Raw genomic sequence first — 25,265 nt, 5'->3', positions numbered from 1 at the left:
GGTACCCTCTACGCATATGAGCATCTCATAGTAAGTCAATACAGGGATTAAGGAAGAGTCTCTATAGAATCAATAAAATCATGATATGTCAGGCGAGATGTGAAATTTTGAGTAGGTAGGTACAGTATTAGTATGTGTAGATGCCAAATGCGATAACAAAACATACCTACCTACCTACTTGTCTAGGTAGTTACATTCCCTCTGGGCAGACAGAATTCAGACGGACTATCATCAACATCCAGATTCTTGAAATGATCACATCTTCTTCTTTGGTTGGCCTTATAGCCTTGGTGGTTATACTTTGGCAGTTCAGCAAGATAGGTCGTCGGCCTAGGGACTATCCTCCAGGTCCACCCACTCTTCCCCTCATTGGTAACATGCACCAGATACCAAGAGAAGAGCGCCATATACAATTTCAGAAATGGGCCCAGGAGTATGGTCCTATATTTTCACTTATGCTAGGAACTAAAGTCATGATTGTTCTCAACTCAGACCAAGCGATCAGAGACCTAATAGATAAGCGAGGTGCCATCTATTCCTCGAGGCCAGAGTCCTATATCGGTCAAGATGTTCTTAGCGGAGGGCTTAGAGTGCTGTTCATGGTATATCAACCAAAACCCATGCATATCATATTCATCAGGAAAATTGAGTTTGGAAGTGTGGCACTAATCGTTATATGTTATCTGCAGCCAAACAATGGAGTTTGGAAAATGATCCGAAAGTTCGTGCACCACATTCTAAGCGTTACGGCCGCGCGAACATACGTACCATATCAGGACCTCGAAAATAAGGCAATGTTACTTGGATTTTTAGAATGCCCGGGTGATTTTGCTGACCATATTCGTCGCTATACGGCTTCATTGACCACTCAAATGACATTCGGATTTCGTACTACTGCCATACAGGACCCAAGATTCAAGGAGTCATTTGACGTAGGTACCTGATACAGTTAAGATCCAGCTTATAGTAAACATTGCCGCTAACGCTACCCTCAGATATTTGATCGAAGCTCCGAACTAATAGGATCTCGGGTGAGTGCGGGGCACCTTTGCTCTTAAGAAACTAACGTTAATCCCAATTGTCTTTCAGATTGCTGTCTTCTTAGACTTAATGCCTATGATGAGACGCTTACCAGACTGGGTATTGTCGATTAAGCGCAAGGCGAGAAGATTGCACATAAAAGAATCGGGGCTATTTTTAACCCATTATCTCCAAGCAAAGCAAGGACTACAAAATGGTACAGCCAAGGTATTAGGTGATATTCGCATAGATTTAGAAAGAGCTCTTGTGTTAATTTGAATGAATTATAGCCCTGTATTTGTGTGGATCTCGTTAAAATGCAGAAGAGTGAGGGATTCTCCGATGAACTTGCTGCGTATATTAGTGGTTCGCTGCTACAAGCTGGCTCCGAAACGACGGCGAATATTTTGATACGATTCATTCAAGCAATGGTTATTTTCCCAGAAGTAGCCAAGGCAGCTCAAATAGAGCTTGATCGCGTGTGCGGAGATCGTTTGCCCGATCTCAACGACGTGCCCAACTTACCGTACATCCGAGCCTGCACTAAGGAAAGCCTGCGTTGGATGCCCGCGTTCACGTTGGGTATACCGCATGCCGTTACTCAAGATGATGCATATCTTGGATATCGCATTCCTAAAGATGCGACGGTGATACTTAATGTCTGGTGAGTGCTGATTACTAGGTCAAGTTGCGTTGTCGTGGCAAAACGCGGGCCACACTACCAGGTCATACAGGTGCGGTAGTATATATCGAGACACGTGCGACACGACAACTTATTTTTGGTTTTTATGCTAATCAATATTTCTTCCTGTCGCGTGGATAGGGCTGTACATAATGATTCCGAGAGGCATCCATCACCTCGTCAGTTTGAGCCCATGCGTTACATAGATGACCAGCAGACATCTATCGACGCGGCAAACAACCCAGACCCTACCAAGCGAGATCACTTTGTGTTCGGCGCGGGCAGACGTAGGTGTCAGGGTATGCATATCGCGGATCGCTCGCTATTCCTGGCCATTTCTCGCTTGCTCTGGGCATTCAATTTCCGTAGAGCCGTGGATCCTGATACCCAGCAAGATATTGTTCCGGATATGGACGACATAGTGGAAGGTCTGATGACGTTTCCTAAGCCATTTCTGGCGAAGATAACGCCAAGAGACGCCCGAAAAGCTCAGGTTGTGAAAGAGGAATGGGAGAAGGTATCGGAATTGCTAGATGAGCAGAGCCAATGGAAGACAGCTCCGGAAGGCTTGATTTGGAAAGATGAGCAGCTTTCGGAATTACTAGACCAAGCCTCTTAGTATCCGAAAATAAACTTCATGGCTCAACTTCCGCGCGATATCAAACTCGCGCATTTGATGTCGCGTACCCACTCAAGGTGAAGCTTTCGTGTTATCTTTTTTGTTTTTTTGTTTCAAATTGACGGTTACTATTCTGTATGCTCACAATAATCTGCAAGGTACATAATGCAAGGACGTTAAATTAGCGTCTAGAAGATCTTCAGAGATATAAAAAGAACCAATAGGATCTAGCCTCTTATTGATGTCTCAAAAGAGTCTAGGTATGTATAATCCTACACGCTGACATGGAATTCTCTCTATGTTGCAACCTTCAGGTATTCGATATGGACATTGTCTTCGCCGAAGCGCCCCCCTCTCGCAGATATATGGCTTGCATAGCCTCGGATAAGGATTTCGTTCCACATTGGACTCCAATACGAGCTTCGCTTGCAAGCGGGCAATACAAGTTCCTTTTCAGCTTACCTAGTTAGGTAGCCATCACTTACAATGAGGCTAAACATTCCCTTACCTAGCTGAGCTGACTATTGAGTAGGCGGCTGACGATAGTTGACCCTGTGGCGCGCATCACCAAGGCGTAGAGCCATGAGCCAGGCACCATTTCAGCAGAGTGGAAGCAATAAATTGATTCGGGCGGAATTATCACACTGAGAAGGAATACCTTGGTTTATAAAAGTCGACAGTTCTCTTGTCTTTCGAGAGGTCTTGGATAGAGACATTTTCTACTCACCTTGAACAGTTTCACCCGGATTCATCGATTCTATTCCAACCTTAAACATGTTTTCTCGGCATGTGCTCTATGGTCTCGCCCTACTACAGGCCTTTGTAGCAAGTTCCCCTTTACCTCTCGACACTGTGCCTCATTATTTTCAGAAAAACCCCTTCACGCGTCGTGAGGTACCAGTTACTCAAATTGCCAAAGAGCTGGGCGCAATCATCTCTTCCCACTCAGCCATATACCTACCCTCAAATTCGTCGTTCGCTGATGTCACTCATCGCTGGAACACACTTGCTCCCCCTGACATTCAGATCGCGGTGCAGCCAGCAGAGGAATCGGATATTTCGAAGATTGTTAGTATTGTCATAAGATCTAAATGATTTGGCCACCTGACTAACAGAATATTTAGGTGAAATATTGCAATCAAAACAGCCTCGAATTCCTAGCAGTCAACCGTGGACATGGTTTCACTACGTCTCTCAGCAAATTTAAGGGCGTGCAAATTGACCTGAAGCTGTTGAAAAGCATGACCATTCAGTCAGATAAAAAGTCTGCATTATTTCAAGCCGGATCATGGGCCCACGAAGTCATCCCCGCTCTATGGGATAAAGGTTACGTTACAGGTATGTATATTTTGCATCATAGCCAGAGAGATCACCCGGGGCAACGTTCCTAATAGAATCTTTCATCAGCTACTGGATCCAACGAGTGTGTTGGTATTGCCGGGCCTGCTCTGGGTGGAGGTCACGGGCGCCTCGAGGGCCTTTACGGCCTTGTTTCCGATAATATTGTTCATCTGAACGTTGTATTAGCAGATGGCTCTACAATTTCTGTCAATGAGACGAGCAACAACGATCTCCTCTGGGCAATGAAAGGAGCTGGCCATAATTTTGGCATTGTTACAAGCTTCAAACTGAAGATCTACCCAATCCAGTCAAAGACTTGGCACTATCACAACTACTACTGGACGCACGACAAGCTTGAGGCAGTGCTAAAGGAGTTGAACAAGATTCAAGACAATGGAAAGACACCCGTCCTATTAGGCGCGAGCTATGGGCAAATATCTTTGAATGAAACTCTTAACAAGAAAGAGGTACATAATCCCCGGCCCCCTTTACCGCTAAATCTCTAATCATAATAGGCCACTCTCTGGTGGACTTTTGCCTACGGTGGCCCTGCTGCCGATGCTGAGAAGATACTGAGCCCATTTAACGCAATTGAAGCTCTTTCTCAAGAGATCGGTGATGTCTCTTATCCGGAAATTATCTTTCCGCAAGGCACCAGTAATGCGAATTGTGTCGCTGGATCACTTGCCATTGCTACGTCTTTGCTCAAAACCTATAACATCACGGCGCAGCGCCAGACAGTTGACCTTTTTAACAAAAACCTGGCCTTATACCCGGATCTTGCGAAATCCTCTAGACTTTATCTCGAAGGCTATGCAACCAAGGGAATGCAGGATATAGACGCTGCCTCTACCGCGTATCCCCACCGCGATCAAAACCACTTGATGTACGTCGTGACTCTCATTATCATATGTAATTGAACTAATACTAATGGATGCTCTTGAAGATTCTTTACGACCACTGTTCCGAAGGGATCAAACCTATTAGAGCCAGCCAAGACTTGGGCTAAAGACACTTGGGATCTCTGGAACGCTGGCCAGCCCGGACAGAAGCCGGCGATGTACGTAAACTACGCGACCGGGAATGATTATGAGTCTCTTGAATCTATCTACGGGTACGATTCATGGCGATTGGAGAGACTGAGAGGACTGAAGAACAAGTATGACCCACACAACCGCTTCCGCTTTTACGTTCCGATCATCTCATCTTGAACATCCCCTCCTTCCCCCCCCTCGATCAGGGATACTGTACTTTTCTTGAACCTTCTTTCTTTCTCTTATCATACATTTTTCATTAGATTTGGGTTACAGGATAGACGCATGTATTTTCCAATTATGTACATTTAGGGTTGCATTTTCCGCGAAGAAGGCTATTTAGATATAAGACAATAGAGCCTTGAAGAACTCAATACCGATTTAAGCAGCGTGTATGAAGATCGAAGGTCGGGACCAAAGCGGTCTAACTCGAAATATGTATGCACAGGGCTGTCTGTAGTAATTTTCTTTAGTGGCTAAGGTCCCTGAACTATAGTGGTAATCTACCCAATATAGTGAGTAGATCACCTCTAAGTTTGAGACATGCCTTAAGGCTAATACGGTATTGAATTATTGCTTATTTTGATCACACACCAAGCAAGGAACATGTCTGATGTGCGAACTTTTTCGCCCCCGACCTTCGCATCGATTATCTAAAAGAGGTACCTACCTACCTGGGCGGGCAACGTTAAGCCATGTCTTTGTAAACATCCCCAATTGCCATGTTAAATCGATAACAATTACCTACTCTTGTTGCGTGGAGGCGACTTTCTAACGTGGGGGTTTGGGGGCTATACATATTCTATGCATATATGCATACCTAAGTGGATATTATCTAGCAGGGGCGGCGGGCGCTTACTTGCATAACTCCCACTCCTCCTTATCACATGCATCATGTCATGTCGTCCTCCCGGTTTCACTTGCATAAGCCCCGGCAAAAGCACTGATATTATGAAGTGCAGGTAAATTCGAATTCGTGCAACATTCCACACACCCGGTTCATTCTCTTGTTTTGATATAATAGACATATGCGGCGTAATCAATGCATACCAGGATCAGTCGTCGTCGAGTTGATGGCGTAATAATCCCTGCCCCTGAAACCCGGCTTCTACATCTGATATCAAACTGCGGCTGATGGTGGTTACCTAGCAGCCAGCCTACCTTGTACGTGAATGCCGGCACATATCTGATAATTGAGAGATGAGGACCTCATCAAGCTGAACCCCTGATGCGCCCTGAGGTTTCATTTTATTTGGGCAAACCTTTCTGCCACCTAGGAACCTACCTATACCTACCTATGATACAATGTCTGTTGCGAAGTTTGCTCTAGTCACTGGGTAATTATACTGAGTCTCAGAAGATATCGACTGCTCATACGGTCATTAACCTTCATATAGATGTGGTCGAGGTGGAATTGGAGAAGCGCTTGTTGTTGAGTATACTCGCCGCGGTCTCCACGCCATCGCCACCGTGCTTCCCCATGAAGCGAGTGACCACCTATCAGAGGCTGGAATCACATTCTTCACTCTTGACGTTACTGTCGAGAAGTCCATCATGGACTTAAAGGCTAGCGTTCAAAAGCTCACTGGGGGGCACCTCGATATCCTCGTGAACTGCGCGTACGTGAAAGCTCCCAATTCGATCATAGAACCTACCTAAAACTTGCAAATAACTACACGCGTGATTAACAAGCTATGTGGAAGTGGTATTCTTTACACTATGCCAGCCATTGACACAGATGTCGTCGCCGTACAGCGCATGTTCGACGTCAATGTGTTTGGGCCCATGCGAATGGTTCATCACTTCCACGACATGATTATCAGAAGCATAGGGACTATAGTGAACATCGGTTCCATTGGCGGGATCATGCCTTATACATATGGATGTGGGTTGGCTTCAAGGTTGATATGTTAGATCACCCCTAAACCCCCTTACTGATTCGAGCTTCAGCATCATATAACGCTACAAAGGCGGCACTCCAACACTGGTCAAGCACTCTGCGCATTGAAATGGCGCCATTCGAGTATGTTCTGCCGCATGTATTATCGGGGTATATAACTAATACACATCCCCATCTTAGTGTAAAGGTCATCACGGTACGTCTTGGTTCTAGGATGGACAAGAAATTTTATCGTTTACTAACTATAGTTGCCTCAGGTAATTTCCGGAGAAGTTAGTACCAATATCTTAAAGAGCGATGCGCATAGGCGTCTCCCAGAAGGTTAGGCATTTGAGAGAAGCTTCGTTAATGGATCCTAACTTTGACGCGACTAGGATCCTACTATTCTCCACTCGCGGAGAACTTTGAACAGCATGTCACGAGAATACCACGTAGGTAACTTCAACAACATTTACGTACCGATGATGAATATTACCTTATAACATGGCTAACTAAATATGTAGAAGGCTCTACTAATCGCTTCGACTATGCGGCGAATGTTGTTTCTCAGAGCCTGAAATCATCGCCGCCAGCATGGTTCTGGTACGGGAGCTTTACAGTTCTGGTTCGATTCCTTGATACCCTGGGCTGGCGCACTGTTTGGGCATGTACAGTCGTTTTTTCCCCTCGCAAATTTAAGTATTGCTGACGATCCTTTAGGACTCTATGCTATGGAATATGTTTGACTTGGGGAAGTTACAGAAGGCTCACAAACTTCGAAATAGTACCTGATAATGTTACCAATGTTAGTAACCAGCTGGGTAGATACATGTTTTCTAGCATCATTCTGTCACCTGTGTCAGATTTAGATAAAGTAAAAAGTGTATGACTTCATTACTTGGAGATTTATGACCCTTTGGGGATGTGAGGCTATGAGGCTTGCGCCTTGGCGTTATATGGCTTGCATTGTGACTGTGTAATAACGTACGTGACCTAGCTGCCTAGTTCAGGATTCAATCCTGAACTTACAGTATGTACCTACTTACGATATCTTCACTACGACTACGTAGATGATGTTTGGGAAGATCTATATGGGGGCACAAGAGATATCTCTTATCAGCAATATCAAGGTGCCTCCACGATGTGCATATAGATTATCAGGGCCATGCCAACTCATCTTGCAACGATCCGACGCGACGCGAGTTCGGTAACAACGTACGATCACCATGCATGTCTCAGATTAAGTACTCAGAACTAGCTTCAATATTCCGCCCTTGCTACACTGCTGCATAGGGCATACTGCTACTCTATCTCAATGCAGTTAGCGTCGTTCCTCCATCGACAATAAACCCGCAGCCAGTGACATAACTTGACCTGGGGCTGCACAGAAAAATGACTGCGTCGGCCACTTCTTCCGGTACTGCTATCCTGCCAATGGGGACTGCAGCTTCAATGATCTTAGTCAGCCCCTCCACGCCGTCCATGGCAGCCCGCACCATAGGGGTATCAGTCCACGACGGACACACACAGTTGACCCTGATGGCATGAGGTGCATTATCAAGAGCTGTCAGTTCCTGTGTGTCAGCTTTCATTGTGCGTCCATGTCGAGGAGACATAGCCTTATAGGCCGTACTCACCGCTATTCTTGCTCAATCCAAGTGCTGCATGCTTGGATGTAGTGTAAGGGATAACTCCTGGAGTGGCGATTAGGGAAGATCCAGAACCAAGGTTGACGATGGCTCCGCGCGTCGTTCCACGGTTAGGCGCAGAATGCGACACAGGTCGAGGCTCCTGGGCTCGCATTGCTATAGATGCCTCTCGTGTCACTAGGAACATGCCCACGGTATTGACGTCGAGGAACCGTCGAAGCTCGTCCAATGACAACACCGCGATATCGGCTGCCTCCTGGACGCCGATCTTGACGATAAAACAAGTCAGCAGAGTATCGCCATACATGATTCATGCTCGACTCGGTCATCTTACCCCCGCACAGTTAACGCAATAATCCATGCGGCTGAAAACGCGCATCATTCGACCTACGAGCCGACAGACGGATTCCTCCTCGGTGATATCGACGTGTACTGCCTCGCCATGGAATTGGCTGTTCGTGGCTACGGCTTTGCACTCATCCAAGACGCGAGCCGCTGCGTCAGTATTAACATCCGCAATCATCACGCCAGAAGCACCTTCTTTCGCGAACAGAATCGCACATGCTCTGCCAATGCCACTACCTGTAACGGTTTCCAGCAGTTAATGACACCTTCTACAGATAGGGCTGTACGTGTAACGGCAATACGGGCTGGAACGAGCGATTTACTTACCTCCACCAACTACTAACGCGTTGCCAGAAATATCCATTGTGTGCAGGCTGAGGTGTGAAATGGGTATGTATGAGATAAGGATCACTCTCTGACCTTTTGTGGCGTAGAAAAACCAAGGGCATATATACTTGGAGCGTCCAATCATGTCGGTGACTCGGTAGGATAAGTGGGAATAGGGGTAATGGGTTTCACGAAACCCCTAACCGACCCCCCTTTATCACATTATACACGACGATGAGTGTATCTAGGTAATCACCAAGGCTATCCATACTGTTTCGGTATATACATGACGCGTGATAGTGGAGAATAGGATGCCTAGAGTAGGTACTCTCGAGACGGGAGGGGGGACGGAGCTAGAGTTTCGCAAGGCAAGGGAAGTGAACGCCATGAGGACGTCATGTATGAGTTATTTTTCCTATGAATTCAAGCTCATATGCTAGTCATCAACGACTGAAGTTGCAATTGCCTCTTGGTCGGCGAGCTAACGCCACTAGATCGTCTACCTAGGTAGGTACCTATAACTCAGAATTCATGCGATGCGGTTCGAGTGCTACCCGGATCTAGCTTTTCCAGAGCTTAAATCTTACACATATCTATGCATGCTGCAGGAAACATGATTGAAAGACTAGGTAGCTTCCGCAGACCGACTATTTACCTACTATAATACCACGATACGGAGTATCATGCTAGAGATATGAGAACTAGAAGTGGCGGTAAAGTCGGCAGCCGACCACGGATGCGTGTACATTATTAACGACAAGTATGCAATGGTAGAATGTAAAGAACATATAGCATACAAGGAAAATTGGATGAAGTGAATCCGGAACCGGTTTTCGGTTCCACATCCTCTGGTGTGGCTTCGCCGGCCCCGAAGGCGCTCGCGATTCATGCCTTGACCTGAGAAAGGGGGTATCACTGAAATGGCGTATGGGATATCCAGAGTATTCCCCGGCCAAGAGAAAATACAGGATAGAAGACATAGAAAACATAGAAACCAATAATAAATATATCCACTGCTTCCTTTTCCTATGGCTACTAATAAACCAACATGAGAGTTTGACTATCATCCAAATCACTTTTCCACCGGTACAAGATCAAGCAATAAATTTCTTTACCACTTCGTCGTGTGGATGTCAAATATCCAGGGCAACAACAGCCATGTCTAACCCAGACGTTGATGTGGTGGAGTCACCTACTACGTGTAGTAGAGACAGCTCCAGCGCGGTCCTCATAAACCTGAAAGATGAGGGTCCCGGCGGCGATGTTGATTCGACATTTCTCGACAACGACCCCCCATGTATCGTGGGGATGGGTAAGTTGCCATCATATCCGTACAATACCTCGTGCTAGAAGTTCCTCTAACTAGATCACAGCGTGCCGTCTTCCCGGGGATATCCGCTGCCCCTCCGATCTCTGGGGTTTCCTAGCCGAGCAGAAGTCGGCTCAAGGACCTGTCCCGCCGGAGAGGTACAACATCGACGGCTTCTACGACCCTCAGGGGAGCCGAAGCGGAACAACCAATGTGCCCGGCGGGTATTTTATAAAAGAGGACATCCGCCAGTTCGACAACGCCTTTTTCGGCATCAATAATCTGGAGGCTACATATATGGATCCCCAGCAGCGTAAGCTACTGGAGGTCGTATATGAGTGCCTCGCGAGTGCTGGAACGTCCATGGAGAGCGTGGCTGGTTCCAATACCGGCGTTTATGTCGCTAACTTCTCCGTTGATTACCAACCCATGCTAACTCGCGATCCGGATTATTTGCACCGATACGTTGCTACCGGTTCAGGAGCCACCATAATGTCAAATAGGATCAGCCACGTTTTCAATCTCCACGGACCGAGGTATACTCCCCTTTCCTATATTTTTTAATCTCTGTGTATACCTACTAGGTAGTCTCCAGTGACGTATTACTGATGGAAAGGATTCTTCTAGTTTTACCATAGACACTGCGTGTTCATCATCCCTCTATGCCCTCCACCAAGCCTTAAATGCCATGAGGATGGATGATTGTGATAGCGTTATTGTGGCTAGCTGCAATATGATCATGTCCCCCGAGCTTCATATTGCTGCAGCCAAAAGCGGGGTTCTCTCACCCACGGGAACATGCCATACTTTCGATGCCTCAGCTGATGGATATGGCCGTGCCGAGGGCGTCAACGCCATTTACGTAAAACGCCTATCCGATGCCCTTAGGGACGGGAATCCCATCAGGGCAATTATACGCGGGAGTGCTGTAAACGCGTGAGTATCCTCAGTCTCGCTTTAATGGATCGATAATATACTAAAACTATGACGACGTAGGAGCGGGAAAACGCCCGGGATTTCACAGCCTAGTGGGAAGCTGCAAGAGGCGGTCATGCGCAAGGCGTACCAGAACGCCGGCCTAGACCGCGCCGACACTGACTATGTCGAATGCCATGGGACTGGCACTCCAGTTGGTGATCCTATAGAGGTCGATGCCATCGGGAAATGTTTTGCGCGACCTGAAGGACCTCCGCTTCTCATCGGATCAGTAAGTATCTCAGCATTTTGGGCTCTATTATCCGCTCCATATCATTAGATGTATAACCATTATCAAGGGAAACTGATCATGGATGGGATAGGTAAAAACAAATGTCGGACATAGTGAGGGAGCCAGTGGTCTCACTTCTATACTCAAGGTCGTCCAAGCCTTTGAGAATAATAAGATCCCGCCATCGCGAGGGATAGTCATGCTGAATCCCAAACGTGAGTTTAACCCCTTCCATATTGCCAATGGATGGTGGAAATCGACTAACGGCCTGTGTACACAGTCAATCTAGCAGAACACAACTTAGTAGTTGGCAAGAAGTTGGAAGAGTGGCCGCGAGCGCTTCGTCGCGCTAGCATCAACTCTTTCGGGTACGGTGGCGCCAACGCCCACCTTATTCTCGAGTCCACAGAGAGTTATCTCGGCTACGATTACTCAGCGAAACAAGAGTGCCAAATCAATGACTTGGCCGCGAAAGATGAACAGAAGCTTCTAGTTTTGCCTGTGTCAGCGGCGTCTCCCAACTCGCTAGATACACTTGTTCAGCAAATATCCGAAAGAGTAACACAGGTCCGCGATAAGGAGACAATCCAGAATTTAGCGTATACACTCGCCAAAGGCCGAGACTACCTACGGCACAAAAGTTTTCTTTTAGTTGACCATCAAGATGGTTGTGGGAAGCTCGTCCCCGTAACGACAGATGGAGCTACTCCGACAGGCACTGCCAATTTGCTGCCGCTTGGCTTTGTATTTACTGGACAAGGAGCACAATACGTTGGTATGGCTAAAGAGCTGATGCTTGAGAGTCAACATTTTCGCAATACGATCCGTCGTCTTGACAGCGTGCTTTGCACTCTAGCCCCGCCTCATGCGCCAGACTGGACACTTGAACAGACGTTGCTGAACGACAAAGACGTTCGTATCAACGAAGCGATCCGCAGCCAACCAATTTGCACTGCTGTCCAAATAGCACTTGTCGACCTGTTGCACAGCTGGGGCGTTCGTTTTACGTCAGTGGTTGGTCACTCGTCAGGCGAGATCGCCGCAGCCTATGCCGCTGGTTTCCTTACTTCCTCACAAGCTATTCTAGTAGCTTACTTCCGTGGCTATGCCGTAAGCAAGTTACTCTGTAAGGGGGCCATGATGGCGGTTGCTTTAAATCCCGAGGCAGCCAAGTCGCTCATTAAGAGCAAAGGGCTAGAGTCACAAGTCTGTGTTGCGTGTACTAACACACCTGAAAATGTGACGTTGAGTGGGACTCCGGATGGAATCGAAACCCTCGGCCAGGAACTACAAGGCCAGAATAAGTTTGCCCGAAAGCTAGAGACGGGCGGTCGCGCTTATCATTCCAATATGATGAAAGAAATAGGGTACTTATATGAGGAGCTTCTCACACCGTTATTCGATAGCAAGCTGCGCGGGAATGGCAGCAGTAACGACACGGTAGCTTCGGTGTTTAGCGCAAAAATGTATTCCTCCGTGGGCCATAGCCATAACAGTCTCGGTGGTATAAACAGTCAAACATACATGCCAGCGTATTGGAGAAAGAATCTAGAACAGCCAGTCCAGTTCGCAGCCGCACTCACGAACTTGGTGGTGGGGGGTGACAACGCTGTCCATTTGATAGAGATAGGCCCTCACGCGGCACTCAAGGGGCCCATCAAACAGATCCGGAAATCGCTTGGGCTAGACGAAAAGTCACTTCCCTACTCTTCGACGCTAGTCAGAAACCAAGATTCTGTATTCAGCATGAAGCTGCTAGCCGGCACGCTGTTTACATATGGTTGTCAGACGATGAACTGGGATGTGGTTAACGGACTCCCCGAATCAGGCTCAAGAATCCTTTACGATCTCGCACCATACCCATGGGATTATTCAGAGGGGCTGCTGTGGAGTGAACCGCGGGCCAGTTTTGAGATGAGGAACCGGAAGTACTTACGTCACGAACTCCTCGGCACACTAGCGCTCACGGGTAACGGCATCGACTTCACGTGGCGTAACCTCCTACGCCTAAACGAAACACCGTGGCTTCGAGACCACAGGTTAGAAGATCAAATCGTCTTCCCAGCTGCTGGATACATGGCGCTTGCCATCGAGGCCGTGTCGCAAATTACAGGCGTTAAGAATAAGCCGGCGATTCAGCTTGCCTTCGAGTTTCGCAACGTCAGTTTCATCGCTGCCCTCAACGTACCCGACGAGGATAGAGACGTTTATTCCGCGGCTAAGGACGTAGAATTGCATACCACTATGTCCGCACGTAAGATATCCAATGCCAACAGCTCGGCCGACTGGCACGACTTTTCTGTCTCATCATGGTTGGCTGGTCGTACCACAGTGCATTGTACGGGGAGCATTCGTTTGACCTCCCCACGCCGAGGCGCTGGGGTAGATGACAGTGTTACCTTGCAGAATACAAACGGCTTCGATACCTGGTCTATGAGTAGATGGTACACCAAATGGCACCAAGAAGGACTGTGCTTTGGTCCACACTTCCAATCCCTGACGAGTTTGCGAACTGACGGTAGTCGAAGTCGGCGCGAGGCTATTGGGACTACGAAGTTGCAGCCTCCCATTGCAGCAGGCGGCAATGGCTACCCCGTACACCCTATTACCATAGATGCAGCCCTCCAGGCAGCGATTCTCAGTACGACAGCAGGACTAGTGCCTGCGTTAAAAACCTGGCTCCCCGTTTTTATTGCGGAGTGTAGAATCCAGCCTGTACAAGGGGCGCTCACAACGGACGTGAACGGCGAGTATCAACCCGAGGCCGAGGCCGACAGCACGATCCACGCGTGTTCTGAGGAGACGGGTCTCTCTAGCAGAAGGATCGATGGTACGCTTCGAGGTTTCCATGGAATGCCTATAGTTGACTTTAGAGGCGGGCGCATCTCACTATATACCGGCAAGAATACCTCCGCAGAACAACAACCAGGGGGCGTCAGCGACGGTAGCAACAGCGACCGCCATCTTTCTCATGTGTACACCCAGCGCCAGCCGACTCTGAGGATACGCTGGAAACCCGACATCCAACGCCTGCACCCAGAAGGTGAAGTTCAGCTAAGGAATTATATAGCTTCCTTCATAGACCAACAGCATATGGACATGCGTGATGACGAGAGTCTTGCTGTCATTGGCGCCCTTTTAGATATTTCCGGGCATAAGAACCCACAGATGAGAGTCCTAGAGCTTGACGGAGACTCGTTCGGATACAAAGCCAAACAATGGCAGTCTATACTGGATAAAGACACGGCTTTCTCGCGTTGCCAGTCCTGGAATTTTGGGAATATGGATGAGGATGGAGACATACTAATAAATAGGGATGGCTATGAAGGCACTTTTGACGTTGCTCTGATTCCTAGAGTAAGTTATCTCTTATTTAGTTAAGAATGATGACTCGTTACAGTCCTTTGTCTCCTTGTCGAAATGGAAATAAACATACTGATGCTCGACTGTCCAGCACGATACTTCGAAACGGGTATGGGACCAGGCATCTAAGCAGGTCGTCAAGTTAGTCTCCGACCAAGGCATTATAATTATGCGGAAGTCAAAAGCTGCCATATCGGAGTTGAAAGCCGCCGGCTTTGGCGTATGGGATGCCGGGAAACAGGTTCTCTTAGCCGTACGGTCACCGCAAACGACCAGTTTAACAGGGCGTAATGTTTTGATCATAGTAAGTGTCTTTGCTTTAAGCACTAGGTTTTGCAGCCTGCGCACTGTAAGCAGCATAGTAGCTAACTTGTCGAAAAGAGAGCTGAAAATCCATCATCTGTCATAACAGACTTCGCGAACACTTTAGCAACATTTCTAAAGCAGATGACCAGTATAGCTCATGCGAGTATCGTCGCTCTCCGTCAACTTGATAGCACAAAGATCGTCGAAACGGACATATGCATATCTCTGCTAGAGGTGGAAAACGAGTTCCTAGCAACGATGAGCTCGCAAAACATGAATCGCCTACGTGCCATAACAGACACAGCGACAGATTTACTTTGGTTCACGGGTGCAGATATGCTGGGCGATATGATGAACCCAAATCTAACTCTTTCTGGTGGTCTCTCGCGCGCGTTAATGCTAGAGCAGCCAACATTGCGATACTCGATTCTTGATGTCGGCCCCCCAGAGAAGCTCGACTTCGCTACAGCCTGTAAAAACGCACTGGCAGTCTTAGTAGCCAAGTACGACAAAGACGATTGCGAATTTATTGAAAAGAAAGGCCTCTTGCACATCAGCAGGTATGGACCCGATTTTCAAACCAATGTCATTTTTCGACGGCGGTTAGGGCTGCAGGATGAGAGACAGATGCAGACAATTGCAGAGGCAAAGCGGGCACGACTATCGGTTGGTCGAGTCGGGGCGATGGACACGTTATTTTTCCAGCAGCTGTCGGAACTGGAACTGAGCCCGGAGAAGGTCAGGATATCTTCAGAAGACTACGTCGATATTGAGGTCAAGGCAGTGGGTCTCAACGCTAAGGATGTGTATGCAATAGGCGGACGCGTAGACACGCGTGATAAGACGACAGCCTTCGACTTTTCTGGTGTGGCAACAGCCGTAGGTCGCGATGTTAAACGCGTCAAAGTGGGAGACCGCGTTGTTGCTTCTGCGCCACACCATCTCGGGACGGCGGTACGAGTGCGGTCTGGATCCGTGCACAAGATGCTAGACGAGGAGCAATTCACAGTGGTGCCAACGTTGCTGCTCGTCTACAGCACTGCTCTGTACGCCATTAACGAGCGTGCACATCTACGTCGCGGGGAATCCATTCTAATACATGCAGGCTCTGGCGGCCTCGGCATTGCCGCAATCACTCTAGCCCAGAGGATAGGCGCTGTAGTCTACACCACCGTCGGGTCGCAGACTAAGCGCGACTACTTGATTAACCAATTAGGCATCCCACCGTCGCACATCTTCAGCTCCCGCGACTCATTTTTCGTCCAGGCCATAATGCAAGCCACCGACGGCCGTGGCGTCAACGTCGTCATCAATTCGCTGATCGGTGATTTGATGCACGAGAGCTGGCGCTGTCTAGCTGAGTTTGGGCGTTTTGTTGAGATCGGTAAGCGTGAGCTAATCGATGCTGGCAAGTTGGATATGCGCGTGTTCCTTCGCAACGCCACCTTTACTGCCTTTGATCTGTCCGAATTGTTCTATGCGAAAGACCCCTTCCATCGCGCCATCTGGGACAAACTGGTAGCCGAAACGCTACAGCTCTATCGCGCCAAAGAGATCCCGTCACTCCCCATGAAGGTTTTCGATGTTAGTCAAATTGCGCAGGCGTATCGGTATTTCGGCAGTAAAGACAGACTAGGTAAGGTTGTTATTTCGATGGAGAATCCCTGCGCCCGTATTCCGGTAAGTCATAGCCCAATACATGAAATATAACGTGAACGATGAATATTGACACTCCTCGCCATAGGTCGCACTAGCTACATATATGAGCGTGTTTGACGCTGAGAAAGTCTACCTCCTCGTTGGATGTCTAGGCGGTTTAGGACGTAGTCTCAGTCGATGGATGATGACACGGGGAGCCCGCCATTTCGTCTTCCTAGGTCGTTCCGGGGCCGATAAGCCCAGCGCACGACAGCTCGTCTCTCAGTTAGAAGAGGTCGGCGCTACCGTTAGAGTAGTACGTGGTGATGTCTCCAAGGCTGCCGACGTAACGGCCGCAGTTTCGACCTGTGTAACTGCGGGGCAGCGCATTGGTGGCGTCATTCAGGCAGCCATGGGACTCCATGAAGCCCTATTCACCCGCATGCCCAATGAAGCTTGGCATACGGGTATTGATCCCAAATGGCAAGGCACCTGGAATTTGCACAATGCGTTGCAGGTGCATATCGAGAAAGACAGACAAAACGAGCCCGACTTTTTCTTACTCACTTCGTCAGTCTCGGGGACCGTAGGTACAGCGACTGAGAGCAATTACTGCTCAGCGAATGGCTTCCTCGATGCCTTTTCGCGCTGGCGTCGGTCGCGCGGCCAACCTTGCGTCTCGGTTGGCCTAGGCATGATCTCAGAGGTAGGATACCTGCACGAGAACCCAGAGATAGAGGCACTCCTACTTCGAAAGGGGATTCAACCGCTTAACGAAGAAGAATTCCTCCAAGTCGTTGACCTGGCGCTAGCTAGTGAGGCAGTGTGCAACCCGAAGGAAGCACATCTACTCACTGGTCTAGAGCCAGCCGCGATTCGCGAGTTAAGTGTTCGCGGCTTCGACGTGACTAGCCACGGCACACTAATTGAGGCGCGCGCCGCCATATTGCTAGCTTCGTTGTTAGCTGAGAAGAAAGTCATCTCAGACTCCCAAGGCGGACAGATTTCGGTAGTGACAGCAGCACCATGGTTCAGAAACGTGCCCGCAGCTCTATCAGCCGCTTTTTCGCCAGAAGCTGATGCCGATACTATGCTAGAGGCCATTCTACGATTGATCAAGAAACGGTTCTCTAATCTCATTTTGATGCCTCCAGATCAAATCAATGAGAATAAACCGTTACCCGACTTTGGTGTCGACAGCATGATCGCATCCGAGTTCCGATCTTGGTTTTGGTCGGTCTTCCATGTCGATATCCCTTTCCTTGACATTATGAGTGCGCAAACACATATTATTAAGCTAGCTGAAGTCGTTGAGGCGAAATTGCAGGTAGCTACTAGTTAGAAGTATCAATGTTCTTCGAATGTGAGCCGTGGATTCTGGAACTCCAAGAACGAGAAAGTGGGTTCAAGAAAATGATTACGTAAAGTTCGGATCGGGGATACACGACCCGAGCCTTTTGCACGGACCATGCGTGGTGCTAGATGAGTCTCCATTAGTCATGCGCTAGTCGATGTTAGTACTAGCCTTAAAAACTACAGCTACCTACCTAGTACCGCCTTTTCTCATTAATTCCGGACGTCGTTGGACCCACATTAGAAAAAGGCTATACGCTTTACGGTTAGCACAAGGTGAGGCTCTATTGGTTCTAGTATAAAAATCAGCTCGATAAGAAATTTTGAAATGATAAGAAAATTAGTCATAATTTAGTAAGCAATTGGTTATTGGTTAGAAAAAATTTCACTGCAAAAAGAGTGGGACGCAAAACTGATGTTGTTAACCAACCCCAGATTCCATTGGCCGAAAACGGCTAGATCAGACATAAGGTGGGTCCAACGACGTCCGAAATTAATGAGAAAAGGCGGTAGGTACCTACATAATCGGAAGTGGGATTTACAAATGGTCTCTCTTTTTAGCCAGACTCGCATCTAAAAGAACCTGGAACCATCCTTATCTTTCTCACAATTATGTAAAGAGGCTTTCCCCTAACAGATCTCAAGACAACTTATTCTTCCATAGCCAAGATGCAGAATATGCAGTAAGTCCGACAGTGGAGAAGATACCGACCCAGACCTTTAAGACACCAAGGAGGACTTTTGTAGCGTACTCATCCGCTGCCTTAGCATCATTCGCTCTTGGGAACGGTTCATCTGGAACGGGGACTCCTAAGAATTTACACAGCGGTTCCCAGCCCTGGCTCAAGTCCATCTCCAGGAGTTGTCCTTTAGGAACAAGTGCTCTAACCCTATCATTATGAGCTGTGAGGATATCTACCAGTGCGGGCTTATTAGCGGCCAAACGGGGTCGGGATAATGGTATCGACTTACGAGGACCACCCTTTTCGATGAGGTCGGTTGGACTAGCGTTCTTATTATCTAGGCCAGCTAGCCGTAAAGTCGAACGACTGTATACACTTGCAAATTTGGCGAGGTACCTCCATCCTGGGATAGGGGCGAGAACAGCACCAAGCCACCACGGCGTAGTCCTGCTGGTTAGGGTCGCGATGCTGTTCCACCACTTCTCCGGATCCCTTCGGACCAACACAACTTTTGCGTCGGGATATATCTCCATCATCTCAGGCATAAAGTCGGACGGTGGAAGATCTGCAGTCCCCACGAAACCGGCAGTTGCCTTTCTTACAAGTTTCAAAGTCAGTTCCTTGTCGCCCGCTTCTCTTGCTTCGTATGCCTTGATCCATGTTGAGCAATAATCTTGAAGATGTTAGCTAGATGAGATAGGATAGTCACTCTTGCTAGCCGTACCATCGTCTCGAACTAAAATCTGCGTGCCTCCGTGAAGTATAGGTCCATCCACTAGTTTTTCTAGGGCCATGGACATTGATACAGTCCCAGTTCGCGAGTAGCCTGCTGATATAACCTGAACCTTCTTAGAAGGATCAGTTGGTATAGATGCGACCCCTCCCATGATGATCGTTGGCAAAGTGTAAGGTACTAAAACAGAAGACTGGAAGTTTTGTTGATAATCGGCCAAGGGGAAAATCAGGATGTTGGTGTTATTATTATGTTGGAAGGATTCCTCCGGACATGCGACCGTTGCAATATAAGCATGTCTGGTACCTACCAAGGTGTAGGTATGGCGCAATGATACGAACTAATGAAAGGGGTATCGCTATATTTGTTTTCTAGATATTATTATCTAGAAGGATATCCCTCTGATCCTATTAGTGACTAAAACTTATATTTGTAATTACAAGGTACTAGATGTATACGTGCATGGCCCCCAATCTGTTCCCTTTTTGAGTTCTCTGTCCCGCCCCGCCTCTTTCGTAAGAAGACAGAAAGGGTGGTGCGGAGTCTAAATAAACTAGTATGATAGGTCAAAAATTCTAGCCAATAAGAATCACATCCGTTTCTTTAGTATCCATATTTCGCTTAGGTGAGCCCTGAATTGAACTTTTCTTTCTTCTACACATACCGAGCGCTTACCTGGGATACCTAAAAATTCTAAAACCGCCTTTCTCCAGTCCCAATGATACTTTTCCATGCTAGGCAAGATAGACGGTAGCATTCATATGTTGCAACTGTAACCTTCTAATGCACTAGCATATGATTTCCAAGAACCCATTTTGTTCAAATCATGAATCTTACAGTACCCTCTCGCACGAAGGGGCTTAGCAATTTGGGTTTACCAGAAGGAGATCATCGAATGATACCTCTATATAAGGCTAACCGACCCATGAACTAGGCCATGTACCTACCCACAAGGGTCTTATTCACGTGCATGAACGGTGAATGGGGGCCAATGGTCTGGACATATCACGGATGCATTCAATTTATTCTGTGTAACTCCAGGCTTACGACAACGTCAAACAACGTTAAGCCAAAGTCAGGGTTTTGTTACCCAGTTACCAACCCATATGACCTAACAATTCGACTACGTAATTTGGACTTTATCATCAACCTCCTCTCCCTGGAGCCTTCATAGCCACTATCATTGCCTAGGTAGGTGATAACGTTATCTTACCTAACTTACCTACCTAGGAGTTATAATATAGCGAAATAACCTCAAAACCACCCTAGCTTTTACAAGGGGACAACGCTAATCTAAAGATCGTCGGAGATTAATTCTCACTTAAAAAGACCATCGCTTATCTAAGAGCCGAAAAGGGACCACCAATAACCTTAAACACCTCCACCTCCTGGATTAGTCACTCTAGTACGTCGTATTAGTCTCACTACTTGCCACATCTTTGCATGCTTGCAACCATCACTGACCGTCGCTAGCCCCGGCATCTCGATGGAAAAGGATTATGGGTGGCGGTCTCGGAAACTTTTATGATCCTTCAGTCTTTAGGTAGTTATTGGGAGTGAAGGTACGTACATGACCCCTGAAAAGGAAAATGACAACTGTAAATTCGGAACTACATGCCGGTAATCTTAAGTGGTAAGATATTCGCGACTTCCAACGGCTACCAGCAAACCTCTAATCTACCTAAACCAATCTAGAACTCCCGGTATCGAGGACAGTAGATGCTCCAGACGAGATTCCCAATATAGCTCAGTAACACAGCTTCGAGATACATCCGAAGATCGTGGGACAAGGATAAGTCATTCTTCGTCTCTTCCAGCGTCCGGCAGTATGTCGAAATGGCCTTGATAATCTCCTTATGGCATATCTTCTTCGCTTCCTCCTCTCCTACAGACCTCTCCTTCATGATAACCCAAATAGCGTTGAAAACATAGTCGTGTCCCGCTTGAACGGATGCAGCTCGTTCCTTTTCCCACGAATATAGATCATTGACCAGCCCCAAAGCTATGTAGGCCGGTCTAGCTAGTTTCGTACACAGGTCAAATTCGTCATCCGGAATGGTCAGTCCCATTCCAAAGGTCAAGGTACCGAACCAGATGCTAGAAGTGTGAGCTTTCATCGGAGAGGAGTTCTTTGGGGGTCGCTTAGACTCACCCTTCCCCCGCATCAATAGCTCGTGCTGGCATGTACTGGTCCAATGTCTCGAACGGTGACGACCGCGTCTTCGATGCCGACTGGACAAAACCAGCCCACGCCTTCATGGTAGTTCTGGCTCGCTCCGGGTCTTTGGCCATCATCTCGGAGAGAACTTGCGATTGAAGACGTTTCTCGGGGCGGGCTTTTGGGTCATTTTTACCCTCAAGAGCACCAGCCCCAAAGGCTTCCAGAAACACGCCGTTCTCACCCAGGTCCTTTTTCAAGTCAAAACTTTCCATCCAGTCTGCTTTCGAGTTAGCCACCCATCTCAAGTTGCTCCAACGTGCTACATGAGTACCGTCATAAAGAAAGGCATATTCGTTGGCGTATGAAATGATCTCGAGTCTGTCTGGCAAGCATTCCGGAACTGTAACAGACATGAAGCTATAAGGGTCGCCGAGGTTTCCATTGTAACCCATCACAGGTTGGATATATTTCGTCCAGTCTCTTTGAGCACGAAGAGTTCCATTGACTTCCTCGAGTGGGTCATTATGCACACGCAGTGGAATCCCGTAGTCAAGGCCATCCGTCTCGTAGACAGTCAGATCGACTTCTCTGGAATAGCGGAACTCCATGCTTTGAAGTCAGATTTCCCCAGACATCTGACTAAAGCATTGCTACCCGTCCAGACAGAGTCGGTCGCTCTAGGTAAAATATATGAGGGGGATCCAAACAACCTTGTTATGGCTCTCCATATTAACGACAGCACTTCATGTATCCAACACATCTTAGTCCAACCAACCAGGAAAGTGCAATATGCCTCTCGGATGATCAGCGGTGTGGACCTCTAGACTCGGTAATGCAAAAATGCTCCTTCGGTCCTAGCTTGGTGGTTATAGCAGGGGCTACAAGCCTTAAAGAGGAATCTTGGGCCGAAAAGATGCATTATCTCTATCCGCGATTCAATATGATATTACAGACATTTAGCGGGCCGCTCTCACATGTAGGTACGCACGCAGGCACTCTATATTGGAAATACGTGTGACGCTTTTCGTCACATTTTTAGGTTAGCTACTATTAAAGTGCCGAGATCCAGGTGTTGGACACTGGGGTGATTCAAAGTCGTAAATGAAGACATAATCTTACGTATTTATGAAGAAATAGTCAATTAGGTAAGTAAAGCAGTGCGCCTCCTACGTACGATATCCCCGAATAAGAATCAACCAAAATTACAACATCCCTACTTCCCCGTTTTGTTCACCAACATCCCAGGGACAATTAGAAAGGTCCTCTAACGGCATACCATTAATGCAGTACACCCACCCATCTTAATTCGAAACGAATAATACCTCGTTACCGAGAGACTGGATGGCGCTGCAAGATTATGACAGCTTCCCAATCAGGGTGGTAGCAACGTTATTGTTGGCTCAAATTGTTTGGTTTGCTTCCCTCGTTGTATATCGCCTATGTTTCTCACCCCTTTCCCGCTTCCCCGGACCCAAAATCGCCGCTGCTACTGGCTGGTACGAATTTTACTACCAAGTCTGGTGCAATGGCAAATATATATTTGAAATCGAAAAGATGCACAAGAAATATGGTGAATTTATCCCTTCCATTAACAAATCATAAAGTAGGCCGCTGATATCCGCTTCTAGGTCCCATAGTTCGCGTCAATCCGGATGAGCTTTCTATCAATGACCCGGATTTTTACAACGAGCTGTACGTCACCGAAAATAGACGACGAACTGATCATTATGATGCCTTTGGCAAGGGAATCGGCTTTGAAGGTTTGCATCTCATTATCACAACATCCCTTGTAACTTGATATAATACACGTCATATATGTACTAACAACTTGATTCAGATTCCCATCTATTTACCAAGGAACATGACCTTCATCGTATAAGGCGAAAGGCCCTAGAGCCATTTTTCTCCAAGTTGGGAGTCCATCGCTTACTGCCAGTTATCGCAGAGGTAGCTCTGCACTTGGAATCCCGACTTAGGGAATTTTCTGGTACCAACAAAGTCATTCGACTGGACCATGCTTTCTCCGCCTATGCCGGCGATGTCGTCGGACGAATGTGTCTCGATACTAAAGACCGCCGCGACCGCTTCCTAAATGAGGCGAATTTCTCACCAGATTGGTACGGAGATATTACATAATACTGCGAAACAATTGCTAAATGAGAGTCCAGGTTTAATGCCATGCTGATGATCATACGCTCTATACCAGTAGCTACTGCATTCCCATTATTAGTCTGGTAGGTTGGCGTCTATAATGTTTAAACGTACCTACTTAGAAACTAAACACCGCCCAGGATGATGAGTTATCTACCAGAAGATGTATTCGTGTGGCTATATCCCCGCGGTCAGGGACTTCGCAAACTGAGACAAGTAAAACTCTAACAATATTCAGCTAAACTAATAATTTCTAAGACTAATTCATGGGATAGAAAGCAAGAGAGAATATCCGTAAAGTTCTCACAACCGACTCGATAAAAGACGAGAATGTTTCGTCGTTATTCCACCATGTAGTCAACAGCGATATGCCAGAATCAGAGAAAACAGAGGGACGTCTCGTGATGGAAGCCCAGTTGATCCTTGCCGGGGGTACCTGGACTAGTGGGCGTACTATCGGAGTCGCGTCTTTCCACATCTTATCTCGGCCGCATTTGAGACATGGCGTCGAAGCAGAACTCCGAGATCTCATGGACAGATGGCCCCAATACGTGCCGACGTGGGCAGAGCTCGAAAAGCTTGTTTTGCTGCAGGCTATCATAAAGGAATCGCTTCGGTAAGATTTCGATCATCCCCACCCGGCTGATAAGTGATGCTGAGATCTGGAAAATCAGTATCAGTTATGGAGTCATGCATCGACTACCCCGGATCTCGCCCGATGTCCCTATTCAGTATAAAGACTATACTATCCCGGCAGGGGTAAGTACTAGTACCCCTGAATATCGTTTCGGAAGTCACCCACACTTAACCGTTTTCTAGGTGCCGGTAGGGATGTCGTCATATCTCATGCATACGGATCCTGCCGTGTACGAGTCGCCGTTCGAATTTATCCCTGAACGGTGGCTTGGGGAGGTTAGCCCGGCAATGAACAGAAACTACGTGCCGTTCGCTCGTGGCTCTAGGAACTGTCTCGGACTACAGTAAGGTTCCTTTAAACTTTTCTCATCTATACTGCTTCCGGCATGTTGACACTTTTGGTTTTCCTATTGTAGTCTAGCAATGGCCGAAGTTACATATGCCTTGGCGGTACTTTTTCGCCCAAACGGCCCTAAGTTAGAGCTCTTCGAGACAGACGAGAGCGATGTGCGACAAGTCCACGACTTCATGGTCGCAACGGCGAAACTAGATACGAAAGGTATACGGGCGTTTGTTCGCTAAAAAAGCAAAAGCAAAAGCAAGATTGAGTGCATCGAGATAAGAGCGCCAAGAAAAGGGGGCCAAAACAGGGGCGTCCAGGTGGGAAAGAATATAGGTAATTATTCTACTGTATTCAGAATAATTCTCGTCGGATGCGGCATGGAAGCATTCGATATCAGACGTTCGTAGGATTGTGCATATTAAATTGCAACATCATTTTCCCAAAGTTTGGCAGATCGTAGCATTCAATATAAAGGAATATTACCTC

The 25,265-nt window shown here is 47.5% G+C and overlaps 8 protein-coding genes across 8 annotated transcripts; 5 read left to right on the top strand and 3 right to left on the bottom strand.

The window, feature by feature from the left end:
- Positions 1–232: 232 nt before the first annotated feature.
- GGS22DRAFT_198451 (cytochrome P450) lies at positions 233–2,321 on the top strand (the record flags this gene model as incomplete). Its single annotated transcript, XM_047966137.1, has 6 exons — positions 233–602; positions 690–932; positions 996–1,031; positions 1,090–1,248; positions 1,311–1,684; positions 1,844–2,321. Exons 1-6 carry the CDS (start codon positions 252–254, stop codon positions 2,319–2,321), a joined length of 1,641 nt encoding a protein of 546 aa, XP_047813795.1. The 5' UTR covers positions 233–251.
- A 427-nt stretch (positions 2,322–2,748) lies between these two features.
- On the top strand, positions 2,749–5,102 carry GGS22DRAFT_101962 (FAD-binding domain-containing protein). The gene is made up of 5 exons (XM_047957702.1): positions 2,749–3,389; positions 3,446–3,659; positions 3,729–4,129; positions 4,178–4,548; positions 4,609–5,102. Exons 1-5 carry the CDS (start codon positions 3,096–3,098, stop codon positions 4,871–4,873), a joined length of 1,545 nt encoding a protein of 514 aa, XP_047813794.1. The 5' UTR covers positions 2,749–3,095; the 3' UTR covers positions 4,874–5,102.
- Positions 5,103–6,001: 899 nt separating this feature from the next.
- Positions 6,002–7,367, top strand: GGS22DRAFT_193735 (uncharacterized protein; the record flags this gene model as incomplete). The annotated part of the gene is made up of 9 exons (XM_047965415.1): positions 6,002–6,033; positions 6,094–6,315; positions 6,400–6,581; positions 6,647–6,719; positions 6,777–6,792; positions 6,854–6,917; positions 6,971–7,027; positions 7,100–7,233; positions 7,296–7,367. 9 exons carry the CDS (start codon positions 6,002–6,004, stop codon positions 7,365–7,367), a joined length of 852 nt encoding a protein of 283 aa, XP_047813793.1.
- A 515-nt stretch (positions 7,368–7,882) lies between these two features.
- GGS22DRAFT_198445 (uncharacterized protein) lies at positions 7,883–8,933 on the bottom strand (the record flags this gene model as incomplete). The annotated part of the gene is made up of 4 exons (XM_047966136.1): positions 7,883–8,160; positions 8,213–8,492; positions 8,559–8,806; positions 8,897–8,933. 4 exons carry the CDS (start codon positions 8,931–8,933, stop codon positions 7,883–7,885), a joined length of 843 nt encoding a protein of 280 aa, XP_047813792.1.
- A 1,121-nt stretch (positions 8,934–10,054) lies between these two features.
- On the top strand, positions 10,055–18,061 carry GGS22DRAFT_198444 (polyketide synthase; the record flags this gene model as incomplete). Its single annotated transcript, XM_047966135.1, has 9 exons — positions 10,055–10,208; positions 10,270–10,741; positions 10,833–11,141; positions 11,202–11,412; positions 11,504–11,627; positions 11,693–14,769; positions 14,867–15,079; positions 15,157–16,761; positions 16,826–18,061. The coding sequence occupies 9 exons, from the start codon at positions 10,055–10,057 to the stop codon at positions 18,059–18,061; spliced, it is 7,401 nt and encodes a 2,466-aa protein (XP_047813791.1).
- Positions 18,062–18,362: 301 nt separating this feature from the next.
- On the bottom strand, positions 18,363–19,863 carry GGS22DRAFT_176296 (uncharacterized protein). Its single transcript, XM_047963390.1, has 3 exons — positions 19,480–19,863; positions 19,045–19,428; positions 18,363–18,987 (listed from the first exon to the last, which is right to left on the bottom strand). Exons 1-3 carry the CDS (start codon positions 19,640–19,642, stop codon positions 18,713–18,715), a joined length of 822 nt encoding a protein of 273 aa, XP_047813790.1. The 5' UTR covers positions 19,643–19,863; the 3' UTR covers positions 18,363–18,712.
- Positions 19,864–21,007: 1,144 nt separating this feature from the next.
- On the bottom strand, positions 21,008–22,319 carry GGS22DRAFT_176293 (fusicoccadiene synthase). Its single transcript, XM_047963389.1, has 3 exons — positions 21,981–22,319; positions 21,641–21,926; positions 21,008–21,585 (listed from the first exon to the last, which is right to left on the bottom strand). Exons 1-3 carry the CDS (start codon positions 22,255–22,257, stop codon positions 21,180–21,182), a joined length of 969 nt encoding a protein of 322 aa, XP_047813789.1. The 5' UTR covers positions 22,258–22,319; the 3' UTR covers positions 21,008–21,179.
- A 511-nt stretch (positions 22,320–22,830) lies between these two features.
- Positions 22,831–25,234, top strand: GGS22DRAFT_176291 (cytochrome P450). Its single transcript, XM_047963388.1, has 9 exons — positions 22,831–23,219; positions 23,278–23,409; positions 23,487–23,766; positions 23,818–23,883; positions 23,941–24,016; positions 24,076–24,416; positions 24,475–24,559; positions 24,620–24,780; positions 24,853–25,234. The coding sequence occupies exons 1-9, from the start codon at positions 22,991–22,993 to the stop codon at positions 25,016–25,018; spliced, it is 1,536 nt and encodes a 511-aa protein (XP_047813788.1). The 5' UTR covers positions 22,831–22,990; the 3' UTR covers positions 25,019–25,234.
- Positions 25,235–25,265: the final 31 nt, after the last annotated feature.

The sequence above is a fragment of the Annulohypoxylon maeteangense genome, assembly GCF_022496945.1.
Source record: "Annulohypoxylon maeteangense strain CBS 123835 unplaced genomic scaffold GGS22scaffold_34, whole genome shotgun sequence".
In the NCBI taxonomy this organism is placed as follows: Eukaryota; Fungi; Ascomycota; class Sordariomycetes; order Xylariales; family Hypoxylaceae; genus Annulohypoxylon; species Annulohypoxylon maeteangense.
The sequence above is the reverse complement of the archived record's forward strand: the minus strand, read 5'-3'. Positions and strand labels throughout refer to the sequence as shown.

What these genes read in the sequence shown, in the direction of transcription:
- GGS22DRAFT_176293 (XM_047963389.1), bottom strand. Translation starts at nt 22,257, where the DNA reads ATGGAGTTCCGCTATTCCAGAGAAGTCGATCTGACTGTCTACGAGACG. An exon ending in ATATGCCTTTCTTTATGACG is followed by an intron (nt 21,927 to 21,980) that starts GTACTCATGTAG and finishes ACTCGAAAGCAG; the next exon opens with ACTGGATGGAAAGTTTTGAC. An exon ending in GCTATTGATGCGGGGGAAGG is followed by an intron (nt 21,586 to 21,640) that starts GTGAGTCTAAGC and finishes TCACACTTCTAG; the next exon opens with CATCTGGTTCGGTACCTTGA.
- GGS22DRAFT_176296 (XM_047963390.1), bottom strand. Translation starts at nt 19,642, where the DNA reads ATGGGAGGGGTCGCATCTATACCAACTGATCCTTCTAAGAAGGTTCAG. An exon ending in GATTTTAGTTCGAGACGATG is followed by an intron (nt 19,429 to 19,479) that starts GTACGGCTAGCA and finishes AACATCTTCAAG; the next exon opens with ATTATTGCTCAACATGGATC. An exon ending in CATCGAAAAGGGTGGTCCTC is followed by an intron (nt 18,988 to 19,044) that starts GTAAGTCGATAC and finishes CCGCACTGGTAG; the next exon opens with ATATCCTCACAGCTCATAAT.
- GGS22DRAFT_101962 (XM_047957702.1), top strand. Translation starts at nt 3,096, where the DNA reads ATGTTTTCTCGGCATGTGCTCTATGGTCTCGCCCTACTACAGGCCTTT. An exon ending in AAACTCTTAACAAGAAAGAG is followed by an intron (nt 4,130 to 4,177) that starts GTACATAATCCC and finishes TAATCATAATAG; the next exon opens with GCCACTCTCTGGTGGACTTT. An exon ending in CGCGATCAAAACCACTTGAT is followed by an intron (nt 4,549 to 4,608) that starts GTACGTCGTGAC and finishes ATGCTCTTGAAG; the next exon opens with ATTCTTTACGACCACTGTTC.
- GGS22DRAFT_176291 (XM_047963388.1), top strand. Translation starts at nt 22,991, where the DNA reads ATGGCGCTGCAAGATTATGACAGCTTCCCAATCAGGGTGGTAGCAACG. An exon ending in GACTTCGCAAACTGAGACAA is followed by an intron (nt 24,017 to 24,075) that starts GTAAAACTCTAA and finishes TTCATGGGATAG; the next exon opens with AAAGCAAGAGAGAATATCCG. An exon ending in ACTATACTATCCCGGCAGGG is followed by an intron (nt 24,560 to 24,619) that starts GTAAGTACTAGT and finishes ACCGTTTTCTAG; the next exon opens with GTGCCGGTAGGGATGTCGTC.